We start from the raw sequence: 25,044 nt of genomic DNA on the forward strand, positions 1-25,044 counted from the left end.
TTTGAGAGAGAGAGAGAGAGAGAGTGCACATGCATGTGAGTGTGAGCAGGGGAGGGGCTCTCAGCACAGAGCCCAACTTGGGGCTTGATCTCAAAAACTGCGAGACCATGACCTGAGCCCAAATCAAGAGTTGGACGCTTAACTGAATGAGTCACCCAGGCGCCCCTGTTTTGTTTTGTTTTGTTTAAATTTTTTTTTAATGTTTATTTATTCTTGAGACAGAGACAGAGCATGAACAGGGAAGGGGCAGAGAGAGAGGGAGACACAGAATCTGAAATAGGTTCCAGGCTCTGAGCTGTCAGCACAGAGCCTGACCTGGGGCTTGAACCCACGAACTGTGAGATCATGACCTGAGCCAAAGTCGGATGCTTAACCGACTGAGCCACCCAGGCGCCCTGTTTTGTTTTGTTTTAAATGTTGTATTTATTTTTGAGAGAGAGATCACAAGTTGTAGAGGGACAGAGAGCGCAGGGGACAGAAGATCTGAAGCAGGCTATGCACTGAGAGCAGCAAGCCTGATGAGGGGCTCGAACTCATGAACTGCAAGATCATGACCTGACCTGAAGTCGGATGCTCTGCTGACTGAGCCATCTAGGTACCCCAGGCGCCCTTGTTTCTTAAGTTTCTGTGTAGTCTCTTAAGGACTTCATATCTGCATTCTATCCAACTCCCCCCGCCCCCCACTAAGTAGTTTAGAAATTGGAGATTACATTTTAAGACCAGCACAGTTCAAAATGGAAACTCTAATAGTTAAACATTTTCTTTTATTTCATCCTTTTATCTACTCATCACTTTAATTATCTATAGACCATTTTGTTGTTGTTTTAGCCAAATAGGAAAATTTTACATTACAACCTGCTTTTATATATGCAGTGTTTTTATTAACATAAAATCTCACAAATACTGTTGTCACCTACAGATCTGGTATTCTTGAGGAAATTATACAATGTAAAAGATAATAAGTGAATTTATTAAAATTATCATATTTACTGGTCCCAAATTTCAGAAATGGATTGTTAGTGAAAAAATGCAGAGCAGTGTATATAGTTCATCACTATTTTGGTAGTCATGGAAGGAAAGAAGTATATATATGTGCATTTTTGCTTACATATGCATAAAATATTTTTGGAAGGATACATAGGAAAAGTGATAAAACATGCATGCATTAGGGAAGGTAATCTGGAGATGTGAAAGGGAGACTTCATTGTAATCCTTTTTTTGTATCCTTTGAACTTTGAATGATGTATATTGGCTATTAAAAATGAATTGGATGGCTTAGTTGGTAGAGCAGGTGACTCTTGATCTCAGGATTGTGAGTTCAAGCCCCATGTTTACTTAAAAAAAAAGATCAGAGTTTAAAAAAATAATAAATGAAATGAAAACAAAAGCTTAAAATTATAAATACTGAACATATTATGGACTTACTAAGAAACTGGATGCACAGTTTACATTTGGTAACCCTGAGCTGCATCAGTGCCATTCTCTGTGCTTTCTCTCAATTTATACAGGTGTCTTTAATACATCTGGTGGAAGTCACTCAGGTCAAAATTCAAGTACCCTTAATGGTGGAGATGTCATCAATCTTAGACCCAACAAACAGAGGACCAAGAAAAACAGAAATCCTTTTAGCAGCTGTAGCATACCCTAAAATGTTTTAGGGAGCAAAAAAGTTGAATTGTATTGTGCAATTCCGTAAGAAACACATCCAGCTGTCGTGGTATGTTACAAGTTTTTTTTTTTAGCAGACTTTGCACCTAATGGCTCTCTGAAAGTTGACAGACTTAAATACTGTTCTGCAGTGCTTTTCAGATGGAGTGACATCTTTGGTGGAAAAATTCCTGCCTTGTGGACTTGTTTTAATTTTTTTGCATCAGACGAAGCTTCTCCTGTTTTTGAAGGAATGGTCCATAAGAAGTGTCAAAAAACAGGTTTTGCTGAATTTGAAATGCTGGAAAACATAACTGAAATGCCTAAATATGTTGGTACAGATTTTAATATTATGGGTCAAGGAAAGATAGCAAGCGTTCTTTTTCTGAAGTTGGTCATATAGCTTTTTGGAAAGTAGTACTGAATCTGAATACTTACAAAAAAATAATATTGAAAGGTAAGCTCTAAATCTTGCCAGACTGCATTGGGGTGTATTTTGGCAATGTTACTTGTGCAATATCTGTATAATTTAGAATGTGGAGGTATGCATGCAGACATCTGGTACTGAAATATACTGACGGTATGCTCAGTATTTAAGGAAACATAGAATCTAATTCATTCATAAAATCATTTACACATTGTGTGTATGTTAAAAGTTTTTATTTTCAAATAAGAAATTCCAGACATATATTTTGCAAAATGAGCTCAGATTTTAAAAGTGCTTTGTGCCAAATATATCATACCTAATTTTTACAGTGCTTTACTATCAGAATTTATATTGTTTATAATGTCTTTTAAAAGCAGTTTCCCTCTCTGACAGAGTAGATACAAGTCGAGTATAAATGTTTTAATGCTAGAATATCTCCCAGGTGAGACCTGTTGCAAAATCTCTCTCCTACGTCCATCCATAAGTGCGGTGAGCTTGTGCTGGCCAGGTCACAGTGCACCTGCAGTTATCCCTTAGGTCCTGTGAAGTGCGGTGGTACTTCCAGTACCTTTCGCTGCTGACTGAAACGCAATTTTGAACTTTTAAGATTGTGCTAATAATGTTTTTAAATGCAGAAGAAATGATCTTTGGTCTTAATCTGCATTATGGATTTTATAATGCCCTGCAACTCTAAAGCATCTTTTCGTTTACGCATTTTGTATGGTATTTTAAGATTATCACTTAAAAATTTCTATAAACTTCGGTTTGTATAGCACTTTCTCAAGAGCTCTGTTAACACCAAATACAAAATAATTTCTTTTAAGAAACGATTTTCATATGTAATCATGTGACAGCATAAATTTTGTGACTTGGGACAGGAGCTTTCCAACTAAGATAACTGCATGAACTCTGTTAAAAAGTGATTATCATTCATCAGTGACTTTGTTTTTAACCCTTGCTATCTACCTGGTTTTTACAGGATTTCAAGATATGTAAAAATAACTTTTTTTGGAAAATGTGTCAAAGTCGTTTTTCATTATTTGTACTATATGCATAATGTTATATGTATTTCTTTTGTATGTTTTCTCTCTCTCTGTCTCAAAGTTTTCCATCCGCACCGTCCTCCTCCCTCTGTCCAGATTACTATTAAGAAGATAATAGAAATTTCTGGGGCAAGTCCTTAGTAAGTGGTCAAGAGTGAATGTTTGCCTTTTCATAATACTGAAACAATCTGGCATTATCTATTTTAAAGTAATATAACAAGTTAATTTTTATGTCACCAGTTGTCTCCACACCCATTGCTGGCAGTGGGATAGGTGTTGGGGGAAACAAACTCAGTGCCTAACAATGGGTACCCTGTTAATGATTCATCTTTCCTTTTTTTCTCTCTTAAAATACGGTCTCTTTATTTTGCACAAAATATATTTTGTGGCGAATTGTTTTGTGGTCTTTAGTAGCCAAAGAAAATCATGTATGTAATATGTTCACATGTGTTCTATTTCAGATTAATTAAATGTGTGTGGGAAAGAGTTTGCTAGTTTTCTGTATAATCTCTGATGATTGTTGAAGTTTCCTGATATTTGTAATATAATTTTACATACTTAGTTTTGTCCTTTTTTCTTTTCATAAGAACCGAAGAGAGATCTTTGTTACACATTTGAATTTTTATTTGCACTTGTGTATTTTAAACCTAACCATAATTGGTCATTTTAAATAACTAAGTACGTCTGAAAATCAGTCACAAATGATATGTTAAATGCTTCCTCAGTTTAATTCTAAAGCCTTCAAAGTTGACATTAATTTTTTTCTTGAGACCCTTAATTCTCTTAAATAACCATTAATTTCTAATGAGCTATGGATGCTAAAGAAAAAACTGTGTAAGACTCCAGGATGTTGTTTGTGCATTTTTACATTATGGCTGGTTTTTAGTATACAGACACATAGCTGTGGGATAATTGCCATATTGCAGAGTTCCTCAAGTTTCCCTTTCTCTTTCAGTCAGTCTACTGAATTAAATAGCATACAGAATAGCTCATGTGAGGCAATATACCATTGAACTTTGAACAACACCAGTTTGAGCTGTGTGGGTCCACTTACATGATTTTTTTACAATACTGTAAAATACAACACTGTATTTTTCTTCCTTACGGTTTTCTTAATAACCTTTTCTTTTCTCTGGCTTGCTTATTGTAAGAATACAATATACAATACATACAACATACAAAATATTTGTTAATAGTCTATTTTATTCGTAGGGCTTTCAGTCAATTGTAGGCTATTAACTTTTGGGGAGTCATTATACTTGTATTTTCCACTGTGCAGGGGTCAGTGCCCCAGTCCCTGTGTTGTTCAAGGATCAACTGTATTTCTGTTGTTATTAGTGCCATAAGATGATATTAGCTGCCATTAATTTAGTACTTACTATCAGGTAGGAACTATACAAAGTACCTTGCAAACAATAATTTAATCTTTGCAACTCTATGGAGGTATTATTTTTCCCTCCCTGTTTTTGAGAAAAAGGAGAACGAAGATGTGAGAGAAGTTTGTCAGTCGCATACTAGTTAGCAGCAAAGCCATTTTCTATCCCATTTTATAACTATTAATTTTCATATAGTCCAGACATAAAAAGATGTGCTATCTTCTCATTATACTTTACTATCTAATATATATGTATATATATATGGATTTGATACTGCTTTATATATGCAGTTATATTTTATGGAGGAATTACTGCTAAGAACATTTTCAGATTATAAATGTTCTAACATACTGATTTCTTATTTGATGCATTTATTTTAAAACGAAAACTAAAATAATAAAGAATAACTTTATTTTTCAATCAGAAGTCTAATTTCTCATCTGAAATTACGGGGAGGGAAGTATCTTAAAAGACTGATTTAATCATATTTTAGTGTATATTTATTTGATAGTTTTGTCTAAAAAAATTAAAGAAAACATGACGAAAAGCTTTTGAATTGGGATTATGTACTTAGTAAGCAAAAAGAAATAAGTTAACCATTTTCAAGTACATTATAAAAGGTTTATATAAAGGGAATTCTGACCAGCCATTTTTAATTAAAGTAGAAGATCATAGGTGAAGGATTAAGCTTGGTTATATTGATTATTAAATGCTGAAATCATTTAATGAGGTTAAGTAATCTTCATAAATGAAAATATTAAATAAAAAAAATAGAGGCACCTGCCTGACTCAGTCAGTAGAGCAGAGTCAGTGACTCTTGATCTTGGGGTTATAAATTTGAGCCCCACATTGTGTAGAGATTACTTAAAAATAAAATCTTTAAAAAATATATTTTATCCATGCTGAATGCCAGTTTGGATGCAGAAGTTGTCATAAAAAGATTTTTATTTTCCCAATTGCTTATATCTCTTAGAATTCAATTTTTCATACATTAAGTGACAGATTTACTTCAACATATTTCTATTATTTTTAATTGTTTAAGAGAAATCAAAGGCTAGATTTGCTTTCTCCTTGGTTGTTGTATTGTAGCATGTGTGATTCCTTTATATCTCTTATATTCTATCTTTGTGCTGTCATTAAATGTGTACATTTAATGTTATTCAAATTTTTCTATTTTTAAAACTGTAATGAGGATACTTTGCTCTTCTATTAAGAGTATAAGAAAAAACACCATGTCATACCAATCTTGAAATTTCCTCATATGGCTTTACACAGATTTATAAGTTACACTAATCAGCAGATTATAAACAAACACCTAAGATTTAAATGTGTGATACTTATTGCTGAGAGAAATTAAAGGAGATTTAAATAAATGGATATATTATATACACGATTGGAATACTCAATATTGTTTTGTTGTCAGCTCTTTCTAAATTGATCTGTAGATTCAGTGCAGTCAAAATCCCAGTAGGCTTTTCACTAAAAATTTCAAGCTTATGTAAAAGCTATGTGATGAACCTACAATAGCTAAAACAGTTTTGGAAAAGAACAGAGTTGAGGGACTGAGTCTCTATGATTTTTAAGACCTTGGGTATGGATGGGTACTGTAAACAAGACACATAGATCATTGAAATACAAATACAGTCCAGAAATACACCCACACAAATATGATCAAATGATTTTTTTTTTATGTTTGGTTATTCTTGAGAGAGAGTTTGTGAGCATGAGTGGGGGAGGGGCAAAGAGCGAGGGAGAGAGAATCTGAAGCAGGCTCTGCGTTTGTCAGTGCAGAGCCTGACACAGGGCTCGAACCTACAAACCATGAGATCATGACCTGAGTTGAAGTCAGATGCTCAACCAACTGAGCCACCCAGGTGCCCCTATCAAGTGATTTTTTAAAAATACTCCACAATAATTCCATGGGGAAAGGGAAAATGTGCTGGAATAACAATATTTTGAATCTCAGGCCTTATCTCATACTACCCTTGAAAAGTAATTTGTAGTGTACTATTAACCTAAATGTAAATAAAAGCAAAAACTAAGGCTTTTAAAAGAGAACAGGAAATACCTTCATGACCTTGGGGTAAGCAAGTATTTCTTTGAACCCAGAAAACACTATAAAAGAAAATTGATAAGTTGTACATAATAAAAATTTTAAATTTCTCCTCATCAAGGGGCACCTGGGTGGCTCAGTCGGTTGAGTGTCTGACTTTGGTTTCTACTCAGGTCATGATCTCAGGGTTCTCAGGATCTAGCCCCATGTTGGGCTCCATGCTGACAGCCTGGAGCCTACTTGGGATTCTATTTCTGTCTCTCTCAAAATAAGTAAACTTTAAAAACAAAACAAAAAATTTCTCATCAAAAGACTTGGTTAAGAAAATGAATAGACAAGTATATTCGTAATGATCATGTCATTAGGGATTTATATCCATAATATATTTTTGGGGAGCCTGGGTGGCTCAGTCGGTTAAGTGTCCCTCTTCGGCTCAGGTCATGATCTCACGGTTCATGGGTTTGAGCCCCGTTTCAGGCTCTGTGCTGACAGCTCAGAGCCTGGAGCCTGCTTCGGATTCTGTGTCTCCCTCTCTCTCTGCCCCTCCCCTGCCCTCTCTCTCCCTCTCAAAAATAAATATTTAAAAAAATAATAAAAAGCATAATATATTTTAAAAAAATCTTACAATTCATTTATAAAAGTAAAAATGAGCAAAATACTTTAACAGACACATTACAAGGAAAAGTATATGAATGGGCATTAAGTACATGGAAAAACGCTCAACATCATTAGTCATCAGATAAATGCAAGTTAATACAACAATACGATTATATCAGACACCTCTAAAATAGCTGAAATTAATGACTGACAAAATATTTGCATAGATGCGGAGAAACTGGAGTTCTGGCTCAATCACTTCAGAAGCCTTGGCAGTTTCTACTAAAATTAAAGATATGTCATCTGTATGACCCAGAAATTTCATTTCTAGGTATTTACCCAAGAGAAATAAAATTTTAGGTATATGAAAATGAATGTTCATAGCAGTTTTAAAATAGCCCCAAACTGGAAACAACCTAAATATCCACCAACACATGAAGTTGTACAAATTGTAGTATATTAATTAAATGAAATGCTACTTATAATTAAAGAGAACAAATTATTAATATACAAAACAACATGAATCTCAAAAACTATGCCGAATGAAGTCTGAAACGAGTATGTGCATATAATTTCATTTATATGAAGTTCTAGAGTAGGCAAATTTAAGATTAAAAAAATAACAGTGGTTGCCTCTGGAAACATGCATTGACAAGAAAAAGGCACAGAATATTTTTGGGTGAGGGAGATATCTTGATATGGGTATGTGTTACACAGCTATGCACATGCGTATGTATGTATGCATACACAGCTATATGCGTGTATCAAAACACATTGAATTCTACACTATGACCTGTATGTTTCACTAAATTACACCTCAATAAAAAATTAGAAAAATAATGTGCTTCTTTTCTGGGAAATACTACCTTCATGATGAGTTATATTTAGATTAATAATTATTTGGGACTACTTCTAAGAAAGGTGGTGGCTTAAGCACTAGCCATTTGGATATCCTTTATGGAAACTGACCAAATGACCAATGGAATATAAAATAGAGGAACAACCTGAGTAGTAGATAGTCTCCAAAGATGTCCCCCAAATAATTCTGCCCCTTCTTGTACATACATGCAGCTACTTCCATCAGGAGGGAGAATTTATGTCTCCTCTTGAATCTGATGTGGGCTTGTAACTGCATTACCTAGTTGAATGCAGAGAAGAAACATTCTGGGATCTCTGAAACCAGGCATTAATAAGCCTTCTGCTTCCTTCCTCTGAAACCCAGTAGCCATGCTATGAGAAAACTCGAGTCAAGGGGAAAAGGATAAAGGGCTTCACCTAGTAGTACTAGCTGAGCTCACATATGATTGCCAGCACCAACCTGGAGCCATCTTGGAAATGGATCCCCTAGCCTGAGTCAAACCAACCTTACTAGTGCCATACAGAGCAGAGATGAGTGCCCCTTTGAGCCCTGCCCAAATTACAAAATCACAAGCAAAGAAATTGGTTATTGCTTTAAGTTACTAAATTTTGGAGTTGTGTGTTACATAACAATTGGTAATGAAAACAACTTGCATTAATATGAGGATATGGAAAATACCAACTACCTGGCACAAATTTCAAGGAGTTTTTCCCAAGTGGTATATATGGAACCAGATCAAAGTAGGACATGTAGGGCTTGCTCATAATTCCTTTCCTGAGGAAGGAGTGCTGGGCTTCAGAGAGTATGTAGAGGAAATTCTGATGAAATGCTTAACACAAACCTTTTAGGATTCTGGTTGGGGTTGTATACATATTATAGACTAATTTGGGGTGAATTGTCATCGTCGTCGTGTTGAGTCTTCAGGAACATCATATTTATTTACTCATTTTACAACATTTATTTACTCAAGTCTATGTGTATGTGTGTATTTGCCAGTAAACTTTGAAATTTGTTAACTTTTCTGGTTGTTCATCCTAACAAAGTATCTATATTGGTCCAGTATTAGGATTTCAAATAAATTGTGTTGGAGATTATCTGGGTCCTTGGGCAAATCTTTTGGTTTCAAGAAGGGGTAAAAGTTGGGGTGCCTGGGTGGCTCAGTTGGTTGGGTGTCCGACTTCGGCTCAGGACATGATCTCATGGTTCATGGGTTTGAGCCCCACGTCGGGCTCTGTGCTGACAGCTCAGAGCCTGGAGCCTGCTTCAGATTCTGTGTACCCCTCCCCCACTTGTTCTCTCTCTCTCTCTCTCTCTCTCTCTCTCTCAAAAATAAATTTTTAAAAAATTTTTAAAAGAAGGGGTAAAAGTTTGTATTTTCTTCAGTGATTTTGCAAGATTTACAGTATAAACAGCTTGTTTGAAGTAGGAAGAAGCTATCTCAAACAATTTCTCTAAAAATTTTTTTTCACTGATGTGCTAATCCGTTGCCTCTCAAGGTTTGTTCCTTGGCACTGACCCCCCTTCCCACACTCACCCTGGCAACAGGCACTGATCCACGTTTTAGAGGTTCACAGGCCCCTCTGTGCTCCACTTCACAAGGGCAGGCTTAAGGAGCTGCGGTTCTGGCAGGGCCTCCTGCTGACAGCCTGAAGCTCTACTGCCCTCTCTCTAGTATGGGGGTGTGGGTTCAGTCATGGACATCATCACTAATTACGCAAGCAGGCTTTTCCTTTTTCATTTATTGACTTGCAGGTTGCTCATTTCCTCCTCGCCCCCACCTCCACCCCCTCTGGTTTTGTTTGCACTTTGTCTTATAGAAATTGTTCTGGCCTATACCATCTCTTTTTCCATCCCTGAAACAGAATTGTTCCTGTATTTATATTATACTGGCCATTTTTGAAAACATCCCTAAAATGGGAAGTTTCAGAATTATCTTTCTTTTTTTTTTTCTTATATTTTTTCAAAAAATTTTTAAGTTTTATTTATTTATTTTGAGAGAGAGCATGAATGAGGGAGGGGTAGAGAGAGAGGGAGAGAGAGAATCCCAAGCAGGCTCCACGCTACCCACACAGAGTCTGATGTGAGGCTCAAATTTACAACTCAAATTAGGAGGTCATGACCTGAGCCGAAATCAAGAGTTGGACGCTTAACGGACTGAGCCACCCAGCTGCTCCCCAGAATACCTTTCTTAAGCAGATAGCTGATTATAACCAAATTTTAATGGTTCTCTCTAAAATCCAAAAATCTTAGCATTCAGGACTCCCCCAAGTTTTACTCCAGCTCACCTTCTTACTTTGCTTTTATGTATCTGATATTTTGACCATTACTGCTTTTAGAACATACCCTGAGTTTGCCATCTTGGGTCTTTTATTTTATTTCCTGACCCCAAATGTCCACTCATTTATCACATAGTTGTGGACTGCCTCATATACCAAACACTTTAAGTAGTAATTTTTTTTTAAACCAATCATGCTTAAACTTTGGAAGAAAATGTTTTCTTTGATCAAAACTATATTTTGTGTGTCTAAATGTTTAAAAATATCGAAGTTTAAACTGTGACAATATACAGAGCCTATCTATTGACACGTGAGTTGTGTTAATGCCAGTGGTTCACATGTAAGGAAGTGAGTTAAACTGTCATCCTGAACCAGATCACGATGCAGTAGGATGTGAAGCCATGAGCAGTGTCAGCTAATGGTAAATTAAGAGGGGGATTACGCTGAAGGAGTCTGTAGGTTTGTGGTGAAGAATAATTCCATAAATAATAACAGAACAGACAGCATGGCAAAAGATATGCTGGATTCTATCTTTAATTATAGATGCCAGGTGCTATGACTGATTATGTCCCCTCCCCCCAACCCTCAAATTCATATGTTGAAATCCTCATCTCAAGTGTGATGGTATCAGGAGGTAAGGCCTTTGAGAGCAGGGCCTTCATGAATGAGATTAGTGCTCTTATAAATGGGACCCCAGGGGGCTCATTTGCCCTTTCTGCCATGTGAAGACACTACAAAAGATGTCTACCCATGAACCAGGAAGTAGGTTCTAACTGGACACCAAATCTGCTGGTGCCTTGGTTTTGAACTTCCCAGCCTCCAGAACTGTAAGAATTAAATTTCTGTTGTTTATAAGCCATTCATTCTATGGATGCTGTATATACATATACACACACACACATATATGTGTGTGTGTGTGTGTGTGTGTGTGTGTATTAATTTTATTTTTGAGAGAGAGAGCAGGGAGGGACAGAGAGAAGGGGACAGAGGATCTGAACCAGGCTCTGTGCTGACAGCAGTGAACCCAATGTGGGGCTTGAACTCATGAATCGTGAGATCATGACCTGAGCCAAAGTCAGACACTCAACCATCTGAGCCACCCAGCTGCCCCTGGATGCTATGGTTTTTTCTTTTTCTTTAAAAAAAAAAAATTTTTTTTTTTTACGTTTATTTATTTTTGAGAGACAGAGAGAGAGCACAAGTAGGGGAGGGGCAGAGAGAGAATGAGACACAGAATCCGAAGCAGGCTCCAGGCTCTGAGCTGTCAGTACACAGCCTGATGCGGGGCTTGAACTCACACACTGTGAGATCATGACCTTAGCCGAAGTTGGATGCCCAACCAACTGAGCCACCCAGGCGCCCCTATGGTGTTTTCTTAAAGCAGCCCAAAGGAACTAAGACAGAAAATGGGTACTGAGAAGTGGGGTGCTGCTATAATAAATACCTAAAAATGTGGAAGTAGCTTTGGAACTAAGTAATGGGCAGAGACTGGTAAAGTTTTGAGGTACATGCTAGAAAAACCCCATATGACCGTGAATGGACTATTAAGTGTGATTCTTGTGAGAGCTCAGAAAGGAAAGAGGAGAGTTGTGGAGGAAGCTTCAGTCCTATTAGAGAATACTGAAGTAATTCGGAGCAGGATGTTGGAAGGAACATGAATGGTGAAGACCATTCTGGTGAGGTCTCAGACAGAAATGAAGAGCCTGTTAGGGAAACTGGAGGAAAGGCAATCTGTTATAAAGTGGCAAAGAACTTGGCTGAATTGTGTTCATGTTTTAGTGTTTTATTCTACCTTCCACATTCCCAGTTGGTCTTGCTTCTACTTGCTACTTCTCATGCATCCTACACATTGCTGCCAGAATGATCTTAAGCAAAATTAATTTGTAAAATCTTTGGGGCACCTGGGTGGCTCAGTTGGTTAAGGGTCTAATTCTTGACTCAGCTCAGGTCTTCATCTCAGGGTTGTGAGGTCAGGCCCCATGTTGGGCTCTGCACTGGGAATGAAGCCTACTTAAAAAAAAAATAATTAATAATAATAATAATAAATTGTAAGATATTCTGCTTCAGAGCCTTGAATCATATTCATTGCCATATTGTCAAATTCTTTAGTAGGACCTTGCTCTTATATTGCTCTCTAGTCTTCACTCTAATCTGCTATAGTGAATACATTGTAGTTCACAGATTGCATCTGTTATTTAAAATTTCTGTGATGTTGATCAGTCTGTTTCTTCTCCTAGAATTTTCCCCTTCTCCTTCCTTGCCTTCCTAACTCCTGAATGTTCTTTAAGAATTCATGTCAGTACCTTCATCCCTCAGGAAGTCCTCCCTTATCATCGCGTGCTAAATTAAGTGTCTTCACTTAATTCTACTTCTTCTGGAATTCCCCTCTATGATTTCCCTCTATGATTATATTTATACCATACTACTTCTTAATCTGCTATTTAAATTTTGGTCTGCTTCAGAGCACCTACAATGTATCAGGCACCATACTAAATCTAAGAGGTAAAGTAATGATCAACAAAGACACAGTTCTTGCTCTTAGGGAGTTCAGAGACTAAAAAGAAGTCAGAAATTAAGCAAGGAATTGTAAATGCTCCAAAAGAAATATAAATTCTATGGTAAGGATAACAGAGAGACCTCAGGGATCAGGAATCTTTAGGCTGAGACATTTCTATCCCTCCATTAGACCATGAGCAACTTGAGATCGGTGAGAAATTATGTTGGTCTTAATGGGCACTTGATAGCTGTTCATGAGTGAATACCTATGTTCCATGATGGAAAGCTCTTTATTTCATGAGGCAGTAGATTAAATTTTTAGACTCCTCTAATATTTTTTCTTTAAAAAGTTTTAAAGTTTATTTATTTATTCATTTTAAAATTTACATTCAATTTAGTTAACATATAGTGTAATAATGATATCAGGAATAGAATTTAGTGATTCATCACTTACATATAACACCTAGTGCTCATCTCCATTAAGTGTCCTCCTTAATGCCCTTTGCCCATTTAGTCCACCCCCCCACCCAAAACCCCTCCAGTAACCCTCAGTTTGTTCTCTGTTTAAGAGTCTCTTCTAGTTTATCCCTCTCCCTGTTTTTATATTATTTTTGCTCCCCTTCCTTTATGTTCATCTGTTTTGTATCATAAATTCCTCATATAAGTGAAGTCATATGATATTTGTCTTTCTCTGACTGACTTATTTCGCTTAGCATAGTACCTTCCAGTTCCATCCACATAGTTGCAAATGACAAGATTTCATTCTTTTTGACCTGGACCACTTTCTTACAACATACACAAAAATAAACTCAAAATGGATCAAAGACCTAAATGTAAGACAGGAAGCCATCAAAATCCTAAAGGAGAAAACAGACAACAATCTCTTTGACCTAGGCAAGGGGAACTTCTTACTTGACATGTCTCCAGAAGCAAGGGCAACAAAAGCAAAAATGAACTATTGGGACCTCATCAAGATAAAAATCTTCTGCACCACAAGGGAAACAATCAGCAAAACTGAAAGGCAACAGACAGAATGGGAGAAGATATTTGCAAATGAAGTATCAGATAAGGGGTTAGTATCCAAAATCTATAAAGAATTTATCAAACTCAACACCCCCAAAAAATCCAGTGAAGGAATGGGCAAAAGACATGAGTAGACCCTTTTCCAAAGAAGACATCCAAATGGCTAACAGACATATGAAAAAATGCTCCACGTCACTCATCATCAGGGAAATACAAATCAAAACCACAATGAAATACCACCTTGCACTGTCAGAATGGCTAAAATGAACAACTGAGGCAACAACAGATGTTGGTGAAGATGCAGAGAAAGGGGAACCCTTTTGCACTATTGGTAAGAATACAAACTGGTGCAGCTGCTCTGGAAAACAATATGGAGCTTCCTCAAAAAATTAAAAATAGAACTACCCTACGACTCAGCAATTGAATTACTAGGTATTTATTCAAAGGATATAGGAGTGCTGTTTCGAAAGGGCACATGCACCCAAATGTTTATAGGAGCACTATCAACAATAGCCGAAGTATGGAAAGACCCCAAATGTCCATTGACTGATCAATGAATAAAGATGTAGTACATGTATATAATTTTATTTCTTTTGAGAGAGAGAGAGAGAGAGAGAGAGAGAGAGAGAGAGAGAGAGAGAGAGAGAGAGAGAGAGAGAGAGAGAGAGAGAGAACAAGCTGGGGAGAGTCAGAGAGAGAAGGAGAGACAGAATCCCAAGCAGGTTCATCAGTGCAGAACCTGTTGTGGGACTCAAACTCAGAACTGTAAGATCATGACTTGAGCTGAAATCAAGAGTCAGATGCTTAACCAACTCTCTCTCTCAAAGTTCTACTTATTGTTCTTAGTTATGGATTCTGGAGGAGCTCAGGGTAAGTTTACTCTTTCTTCTATATAGTAGCCCTTCGAATATTTTAAAATGGTTATATGGCCTTATTTGGAGCAGGAGTAGGGTAGGGTGGAGTACAATGGTTAAATATTCCCTTCTTTCAAAGTAAGAGGAAAAAGTATTTGTACTTATTTGTCACCACCTGTTACAGATGGTAGACTGAACACGAGCATTCATCTTTGCCACCTCTCCAAATCCCATTAAAATGACCTTAAAGATGTTTAAAAAGTTATAAATATCTCATATTCTAAGACAACAAGGGAGAGCAACAGCATACAATTTTGAAAGCTGGAGAGTGGATGGATTGGGGAGAAGTCCTTACCTGTCATAATCATATTATATCCAGGAAAGCAGAACCATAAACAGCGGTGGAGGAGCCCCAGAAGTGAGCCATCTTGCACCACAGTCCTCCCAGAGGCTCAAATTGGCAGGACTAAGTGTGTTAAATACACCTTTTTATTCTGATGTTTTGACCTCTGATGGTGGGGAGACTGAACCTCCCAGGGCTTCTCTCCCCACCTCTCCTATGAGGTTCTTCCATTCTGGGCTAATATTCTGCTGCCCTAATCATCCTAGGTTGGGAGTCAACACCTAAGGACAACCCCTGTGTCCCAGAGCCTGCTGAGATTATTTAAACTAGCCAGTCCTTGGCCTGCTTACCCTGCCTTTCCCAGTCCTCTCAGGAAATTGCAGTAAAGCCTGTTTCTCTCTCACTCCCTGTTATTGAACCAACCCTGGGGCTTCCCCTGTGGCTCTTTGTGGGTTGGCATGCTTCCTTCTGGGAATGGTGAATAACAAAAGATTTTCATCAATGGCAAGTATCTCCTGACCTCAGTACTAATAAAACCTAAATGTTAAAAACCAGGAATCTCTGAAAAAGAAGGGTAAAATAGGATTGATTGATTTTTTTAAAAAACATTTTTATGTTTATTTATTTTTGAGAGAGAAAGAGAGAGACAGAGCACGAATAGGGGAGGGGCAGAGAGACAGGGAGATACAGAATCCAAAACAGGCTCCAGGTTCTAAGCTGTCAGCACAGAGCCCAAGATGTGGCTTGAACTCATAAACCATGAGATCATGAGCTGAGCCAAAGTTGGATGCTTAACTGACTGAGCCACCCAGGCGCCCCTGAAAGCTTTTATAAGAAGCAGTTAGATACTCCAGATCTCCTTTGCTCTCTCCCTGCTACTCGCCTTTTCTACCACCATGTATAGCTTGTCAGTTGCCTCTCTCTCACTATAGCAGATTTTGTTTGCTTTCTGAATAAAAGTGAACCAGAGGGAGTACCGGGCCCAGCTGAGAGGAGAGTACCACACTGAAAACAAGAGTGGTAAGTGCAAGTCCACATGTTGAAGGGAGAAACTCTAAATCCACTCAGCTCCAGATCAGTAGCAAGCAGGCTTAGAGCCTCCACATAGAACACTGGACATTTGGGGCACCTGGGTGGCTCAAGTCAGTTAAGCATTTGACTCTTTTTTTTTTAATATAATTTTTTGTCAAATTGTCTTCCATACAACACCCAGTGCTCATCCCAAGTGCCCTCCTCAATGCCTATCACCCACTTTCCCCTCTCCCCCACCCCCCATCAACCCTCAGTTTGTTCTCTGTATTTGAGAGTCTCTTCTGGTTTGCCTCCCTCCCTCTCTGTAACTATTTTTTCCCCTCCCCTTCCCCCATAGTCTTCTGTTAAGTTTCTCAAGTTCTACATATGAGTGAAAATATATGATATCTGTCTTTCTCTGGCTGACTTATTTCACTTAGCATAATACCCTCCAGCTCCATCCATGTTGCTGCAAATGGCAGGATTTCCTTCTTTCTCATTGCCAAGTAGTATTCCACTGTATATATATACCAATTCTTCTTTATCCATTTATCAGTTGATGGAAATTTAGGCTCTTTCCATAATTTGGCTATTGTTGAGAGTGCTGCTATAAACATTGGGGTACATATGCCCCTATACATCAGCACTCCTGTATCCCTTGGATGAATCCCTAGCAGTGCTATTGCTGGGTCATAGGGTAGTTCTATTTTTAATTTTTTTTGAGGAATCTCCACATTGTTTTCCAGAGCAGCTAAGCATCTGACTCTTGATTTTGGCTCAGGTCATGATCTCACGGTTTGTGGGTTCAAGCCCCATGTTGGGCTCCATGCTGACAGTGCAGAGCCTGCTTGGGATTCTCTCTCCCCTGTCTGCCCCTCTCCTGCTTGTGCTTTCTCTCTTTCAAAATACATTTAAAAAAAAACTTTAAAAAATAAAATAACATTAAAAAAATTTTTTTAAAAGAACATTGGACATCTAAGAAAAGGCCTTTCTTTGGAAATCTAAGAAAAGGCCTAAAGATACTGATAATTGGGAATCTCCCCAGGAATCACCTCAACCAGCTCACTAGTTGACAAAGCCCTGCCCATGCACACACAGCTTCAATTCAGGTTTGCACGTTCCACTCTTAAATGTGAATGAATTGTCAAGGATCCCCATACATTTGAGCAAAGCCTCCAACCTCAAAGACAGAGACAAAATCCAAGGGTAAGCTAAAGCTTAGAGAAAATAGAAACTAAGAGGGAGGAAAAAAAGCTAAAACAAATCCCAACACCACAGCTCATTAAAATCTACAGAGACATAATACAAAAATAACATATCCATGAAACAATAGATAACTAAAAGGAAAATTGTAAGAGTAAAAAAATTATTGGAAACTTAAAATATGATAGTGGAAAATTAAAAGCAATTTTTTTGTGGAAAATTAAAATTTCAATGGAAGGATTGAAAGATAAAGCTGAGGAAATCTCCCATAAAGTAGAATAAAAATGGAAAGAGATAAAATGGGAGAGAACAGATAAAAAAATTAAAGGACTGATCAAAGTTCAATCCAACATCTATAAAACAAGAATTCCAGGAAGGCTATAGAAAGAGACTAGAAGTGAAAAAAAAATCAAAGAAATAACTCAAGAAAAATTTTCAGAATGGAAGGACCTGATTCTATAGATTGAAAAGGTCCACCGTGTTCCCAGCACAGTGGAGGAGAAAAGACCTAAATCCAAGTACATCCTTATGAAATTTCCAAACTCTTGGGACAGAGATGTTAAAGGCTTCTAGAAAGAAAAACAGTCACATACAAAGGATCAGGAGTGAGACCAGGGATCAGACTTCTCAGCAGAAACACAGAAAGGCTGATGACAGTGGAACAGGGTTTCAAAGTTCTGAGAGTGAATAATTCCTGACCCAGAATTCTTCGCCTACCCAAACTAACAAATATGAGGGTATAATCAAAGCATTTTTAAACGTGAAAGGTTTTAAAAAAACTTATGTTCTATATATATGTTTCAGGAAGTTACTTGACAAGATATGTTATTAAAACAAAAGAGTTAACAAGGAGAAATACACCTGATCCAGGAAATGGGAGGTCCACCACAGGTGAGGAGTAGGGGAGAGCGGGGGCCAGCAGCTGTGAGAGGTAGGGGAGCAGCAAGTCCTGGATGGTAGAAAAGGGAGAGGCTCCAGAATGGCTATCTCCAGGGGGGATAAAATTGATAGAATATATAAAGGTTTAAAAATGTTTTGAGAGAAGATTTACATTTCTAGGAAAGAGTTTGTGGTAAATTAATATAAGTTACATGGAAAGCTAAGCAAATGCAAAACAAGCACTAAGGAAAAGTACAAGAGAGGAAATATAATCACATTGTGCTACTTAGCTCAACAATGCAAATCATTTTATGGCCATAACAAAGTAAATACTGTTTGATCTAATCAAAACATGAGACAATTATGTATTATGAGGAAGGAGAAGATTCGTAAGTGTGGATGTGTGGATGTGAGTGTGGGGGCAGTTAGTATGTAAGAGAATCATTTTCTCGTCTTCCATAATAGAAAGTTGATGGATATAGAAGATTAAGACATGTTTAAAGTAACAAAACTAAGTATAGAAATATGGCTATAAATACTAAAAGAAACAGAAAAGGATTGAAAATTCATCCTTTGGAAACGAAAATCAGAGACATATGAAGCTATTGGATTACTGTTTTTCATAATAAATTTTGTGGAACTACTTAATTTTTTAAACTATGAATATGTAAACTGATAAAGATAAAATTATATTAAAATTTCTTTGTAAACTGTTAAGTGACAGATAAAGACTATCACTATTATTAATAATGATATTAACAATAATTGGTTCTTTACTTGGTTTGGTACAATGTTCAACTAATTAAATGAGATCTGACATGTTAATGTCCAAAACACTGGTTGGCATATCATAAATGCTCAATAAATAATGATTTCTTTCTTCTAGTACCTCTAAATGAAAGTACCTCTAACTTCCTTCATGTCAAAATATAGTAAAAGCCTCTAATAAAGCATTAAAAATTCCCTGCCAATAAAATGTAATATGATATTGTGTTAACAGATAGAAAAAGTGAAATGTTTTGATTTTTTTTTGTCTACCAATAAATATTCCTTAAGGGAATTATTATGATATAAATTAGATTACTTGTAATCACAACTTAATACTGAAAAGAATTATAGTCGTATAGCTACAACATGGAAATCAAGTAACTTACAACTGACTTAAATTGTTTCATGTTTTCCTAAACCAATATGATGGTTACCAAATCAAAAAGAAAAACATGCTAGTTAATCATAGCATAAGCTTTTTTCCTAATATGGTATAAACAATTGTAAAGTTCTTACTGTATGACATCTTAGGGTGTGTATTTTCCTAACTCTCAGAGGAAGATTAGTAACATATCATGTGCTTGGTTTTTGGTGTGTGTGTGTGTGTGTGTGTGTGTGTGTGTGTGTGTGTAACCAAACTGCTGCCCAGACTTTATTTAGAGCCCTGAAAAGCCCAGGCTCCTTACATTATAATTAAGCAATGATGTAACCTGATCTGTATTTGTATCTGAACTGATTACAGGCAATCTCACAGTGATGTTTGCCTTGAGTGTTTTTTAAGGAATGATTTCTTATGGAAAAGAGGAATTTTATAGAAATCCCTTTCTTTTTTTTAATCAAGTAGGCTTTACACCCAACGTAGGACTTGAATTCATGACCCTGAGATCAAGAGTTATACACTCTACCAACTGAGCCAGCCAGGCAGCCCTCTAGAAATTGTTTTAAATACCTTTTATGAATTTTGTGGATATTCTCAAACAACATAGTATTATTTGTTCCAAAGACCATGTTTCCCAGTTTGGTACCAACCAAATACCATCTACCAAGGCCAGCCACCTATAAAATATAAGTTCTCAGAAGGTTCCTAGTGTTCAGTCAGCTCTCCTCTGCAGTCTGTAATTCATTGTTTCACCTTTTTACACTTTCCAGATGTCATTATTACATATACTCTGAAAATGCAAACGGTGAAAGAAATGCAAATGGTAATGGTCATTCACTACTGAATATTTCACCCTGATTAATTGCCTGAGAAGAGGGAAAGGAAGCTGTAGTGGGGAGAAAATGAGGACAAGGTGTGGGTGTGTGAAGGTGATGGTGGTGGCTGTGGAGAGCCTGAGTGTAGAATAGGCTGCTGTGTGCACGTGGGGACCAAGGGACAAAGGATGCAGAAAGGAATGGTGCTGGTCCCCTAAAATAAAGATTAAGAGGGGATGTCAATAGAATATTAGCACAGATAGGGATGCCTGGGTGGCTCATTCAGTTAAGTGTCCGACTGTTGATTTTGACTCAAGCTTTCTCTCAAAATAAATAAATATTTAAAGAAAAGACTATTAGCACAGATGAAGAGGTTAAATTCTATTTTACCTTATTTTTTAAAGTTTTTAAAATTTATTTATTTTGAGAGAGAGAGAGACTGAGTAGGGGAGGGGCAGAGAGAGAGGGAGGGAGAGAATCCCAGGCAGGCTCTGCACTTACAGAGCCTGACGTGGGGCTCGCACTCATGAACCCATGAACCTTGACATCCCAACCTGAACTGAAGTCAAGAGTAAGATACTCAACCCATTGAGCCACCCAGGTGCCCCAGTGAAATTCTATATTAAAACTGAGTGTTCAGAATGAGACACACAGCGTTTGGCTTACTGTTCCTTCTATATCATTTGAATCTAGCTAATATAATGGGGAAACACAGATACTTCAATTGCCTGAGAAAACCTTTCCTGACTTCCCTGATCTCCCCAATTATATTCCTTTCTTCTAAGTATTTTTTGAGGTTGTATTTTACATGTATTTGTGTGATTATTTTATTTTATTATTCTCACCCACTAGACTGTAAATGCCCTAAGGAGAAGCACTTTGTCTTTTGAGGTTCACCATTGTATCCCAGTATGGCAATGGGTCCAGCACATAGTAGATTCTCCAAGAATATAGTTGACCCTTGAAAGCATGGAGGTTGGGGCACCAAGCCTCCATGCTGTTGAAAATCCACGTTTTGACTCCCCAAAAACTTAACTACTAATAGCCTACTGTTGACCAGAAGACTTACCAATAACAAATAGTTAACACATATTTTGTATGCTGTATGTGTTATATACCGCATTCTTATAATAAAGTAAGCTGGAGAAAAGAAAATGTTATTAAAGAGGCACCTGGATGGCTCAGTTGGTTAAACATCCAACTCTTGATTTTGGTTCAGGTCATGATCTCACAGTTCATGAATCGAGCCCCGCATCAGGCTCTGTGCTGACAGCACAGACCTTGCTTGGGATTCTCTGTCTCCTCTCTCTCTGCCCCTTCCCCTTGTGTGCATGCACTCTCTCTCAAAATAAATAAATAAACATTAAAAAAAAAAGCTGTGGAGCCCCTTGTTCAAAGAGCGGGGAAAACGTGCCATTAAAGGAACTAAAACAGAGGCCCCTGGCTGGCTCAGCCTGAATAGCATGCCACTCTTGATCTAGGGGTCCTGAGTTTGAGGCCCACATTAGGTACTAGAAATTACTTAAATAAATCAATTTTTAAAAAAGGAACTAAAATTTAAAGGTTTTTCTTTTAAAAAATCCCTATGTTATTATTATTTTTTTAACGTTTTATTTTATTTTTGAGACAGAGAGACAGAGCATGAATGGGAGAGGGTCAGAGAGAGAAGGAGACACAGAATCTGAAACAGGCTCTGGGCTCTGAGCTGTCAGAACAGAGCCTGACACGGGGCTCGAACTCATGGAGTGTGAGATCATGACTTGAGCTGAAGTCGGATGCTCAACTGACTGAGTCACCCAGGCACCCCAAAAATCCCTATATTATTTATGAAAGGTAATTGGGAAAATATTGATAACTGAGTAACAACATAACTTACAAATTTTAAAATAATATTTCTGATATAATTTTGTGAATGCAATAAATAGTAATACTTGATTAATGTGATATCTTGATTGATCATAAGATTTTCTGGCTCATATTGCTGCAAATTTATTTATTATGTGATCAAAATGTACACTTTTAGCTTTATTTTCATTTGATATAATTGGAGTCTGCTGCGGGGCTTGATCCCAGGGCCTTGACCCTGGGGTCATGACCTGAGCTGAAGGCAAGATGTTCAATGGACCGAGCTGCCCAGGCACCCCACACACATATTTTTATAATTTAAAATTTTGGGATCGACTGATACAACTGTTCCTGAGCTCTTAAGAGTATTTGATAGGCTGTGACTACTTTGGGAAACATTCAAAAAAATGCTTTTTAAGTTTTATTTTTATTTAAGTAATCTCTGCACCCAACTTGGGGCTTGAACTCACAACCATGTGATCAAGTGTCACATGCCTTCTGCCTGAGCCAGCCAGGTGCCCCTACATTAGGATAAATTTCTGATCAATTATTTTGAAATGTAAATTTTAGTACATCTAGACTTGATGATTCTCATGGCACAACTGCTCTAGAAAGATTTAACCCTTCATAAAAATCCATATGTGTATGTCTGAGTGTGAATTTAACTTTCCATGAAAACTTATACATTGGCCTTTTAATGTTTGTTCTGACATTTCCTGTAACTTGTGTACAACAGCCTGCCACTGCCTTCATCATTTGTATATAATTTGTATGTAATTCAGTAGGCCCATTTATGCATTATAATGCTTTATCTTTTTAAAAAATAAATAAATTAATTAATTTTTAAATTTACATCCAAGTTAGCATATAGTGCAACAATGATTTCAGGAGTAGATTCCTTAATGCCCCTTACCCATTTAGCCCATCCCCCCCTACAACCCCTCCAGCAGCCCTCTGTTCTCTATATTTAAGAGTCTCTTATGTTTTGTCCCCCTCCTTGTTTTGGTTTTTTTTTGAAAAATTTTTTTACATTTATTTATTTTTTGAGAGACATAGAGAGACAGAGCACAAGTTGGGGAGGGGCAGAGAGAGAAGGAGACACAGAATCTGAAACAGGCTCCAGGCTCCGAGCTGTCAGCACAGAGCCTGATGCGGGGATCAAACTCACAAACCGTGAGATCATGACCTGAGCCAAAGTCAGACGCTTAACCAACTGAACCACCCAGGCGCCCCTGTCACCCTCCTTGTTTTTAAGTTATTTTTGCTTCCCTTCTCTTATGTTCATCTGTTTTTATCTTAAATTCCTCATATGAGTGAAGTCATATGATATTTGTCTTCCTCTGACTGACCAATTTCGCTTAGCATAATAACCTCCAGTTCCATCCATGTAGTTGCAAATGGCAAGATTTTATTCTTTTTGATTGCCAAGTAATACTCCATTTTTTCTTTTTGATTGCCAAGTAATACACCATTCTTTTTGATTGCCAAGTAATATATATATATGCATATATGTGTGTGTGTGTGTGTGTATATATATATATATACACACACACACATACATACCACATCTTCTGTATCCATTGAACCTTCGAAGGACATCTGGGCTCTTTCTATACTTTGGCTATTGTTGATAGCACTGCTATAAACATTGGGGTGTATATACCCCTTCAAAACAGCACACCTGTATCCCTTGGATTAATACCTAGTAGTGTAATTGCTGGGTCATGGGGTATTTCTATTTTTAATTTTTTTGGGAACCTCAATACTGTTCTCCAGAGTGGCTGCAACAGTTTGTATTCCCACCAGCAGTGCAAAAGAGATCCTCTTTCCCTGCATCCTTGCCAACATCTGTTGTTGCCTGAGTTGTTAATGTTTGCCATTCTGGCCAATGTGAGGTGGTATCTCATTGTGGTTTTAATTTGTATTTCCCTGATAATGAGCGATGTTGAGCATTTTTTCATGTGTCCCTTGGCCATCTGGATGTCTTCTTTGGAGAAGTGTCTATTCATATCTTTTGCCCATTTCTTCACTGGATTATTTGTTTTTTGGGTGTTGAGTTTGACAAGTTCTTTATAGATTTTGGATACTAACCCTTTAACTGATATTTCATTTGCAAATATCTTCTCTCATTCTGTCTGTTACCTTTTAGTTTTGCTGATTGTTTCCCTTGAGGTGCAGAAGATTTTTATCTTGATGAGGTCCCAATAGTTCATTTTTGCTTTTGTTTCCCTTGCCTCTGGAGATGTGTTGAGTAAGAAGTTGTTGCGAACGAGGTCAAAGAGGTTTTTGCCTGCTTTCTCCTCTAGGATTTTGATGGCTTCCTGTCTTACGTTTAGGTTGTTCATCCATTTTGAGTTTATTTTTGTGTATGGTGTAAGAAAATGGTCCAGGTTCATTTTTATGCATGTTGTTGTCCAGTTTTCCCAGCACCATTTGCTGAAGAGACTGTCTTTCTTCCATTGGATAGTCTTTCCTGCTTTATCAATGATTAGTTGACCATACATTTGTGGGTCCATTTCTGGGTTCTCTCTTCTGTTCCATTGATCTGAGTGTCTGTTGTTGTGCCAGTACCATACTGTCTTGATGATTACAGCTTTGTAATACATCTTGAAGTCTGGGATTGTGATGTCTCCAGCTTTGGTTTTCTTTTTCAGGATTGCTTTGGCTATCAAACAATTTTACAGTTTTAGGATTGTTTGTTCTAGCTCTGCGAAGAATACTGGTGTTATTTTGATAAGGATTGCACTTTATCTTTAATTACAAGGAAAAACTTTTTTTTTTTAATTTGAGAGAGAGTGCGAGAGAGCTCGAGTATGGGAGAAGGGCAGAGAAAGAGAGAGCATCTCTTTCCATTTTTTTCCATTGAATATGACAATCTTGAAACTTAATTTCTAAGTCTGTGGATATTTGTTCTGCTACATTGCATGGTTTTCAAAAACAAAGACTCTAAACAAAAGAATTGCCGTAACTCCCTATGATGCCTTATTGCAATGTCTGTGTATAATACTGTGATTTATAATAAGAAACAAATTTGGTCTTCCTCATTCCAGGCACAGAGCTACTAAAACCTTTGGCATTTCCTAACTGATGAGAGTAACAAAGTTGTTCCTTATTATATTAATGAGGTGAATTTTAAACCCCACTAAAGGG

At 37.3% G+C, this 25,044-nt stretch overlaps 1 protein-coding gene across 1 annotated transcript in view; it reads left to right on the plus strand.

The window, feature by feature from the left end:
- Positions 1-5,886, plus strand: part of RAB23 (RAB23, member RAS oncogene family) — a 38,350-nt gene extending 32,464 nt beyond the window's left edge. Inside the window, exon 7 of the mRNA XM_043591714.1 lies at positions 1,509-5,886. Coding sequence (XP_043447649.1) covers positions 1,509-1,648 — 140 coding nt within the window. The 3' untranslated portion in view covers positions 1,649-5,886. The remainder of the gene's footprint in view (positions 1-1,508) is intronic.
- Positions 5,887-25,044: the final 19,158 nt, after the last annotated feature.

This window comes from Prionailurus bengalensis, chromosome B2, assembly GCF_016509475.1.
Source record: "Prionailurus bengalensis isolate Pbe53 chromosome B2, Fcat_Pben_1.1_paternal_pri, whole genome shotgun sequence".
In the NCBI taxonomy this organism is placed as follows: Eukaryota; Metazoa; Chordata; class Mammalia; order Carnivora; family Felidae; genus Prionailurus; species Prionailurus bengalensis.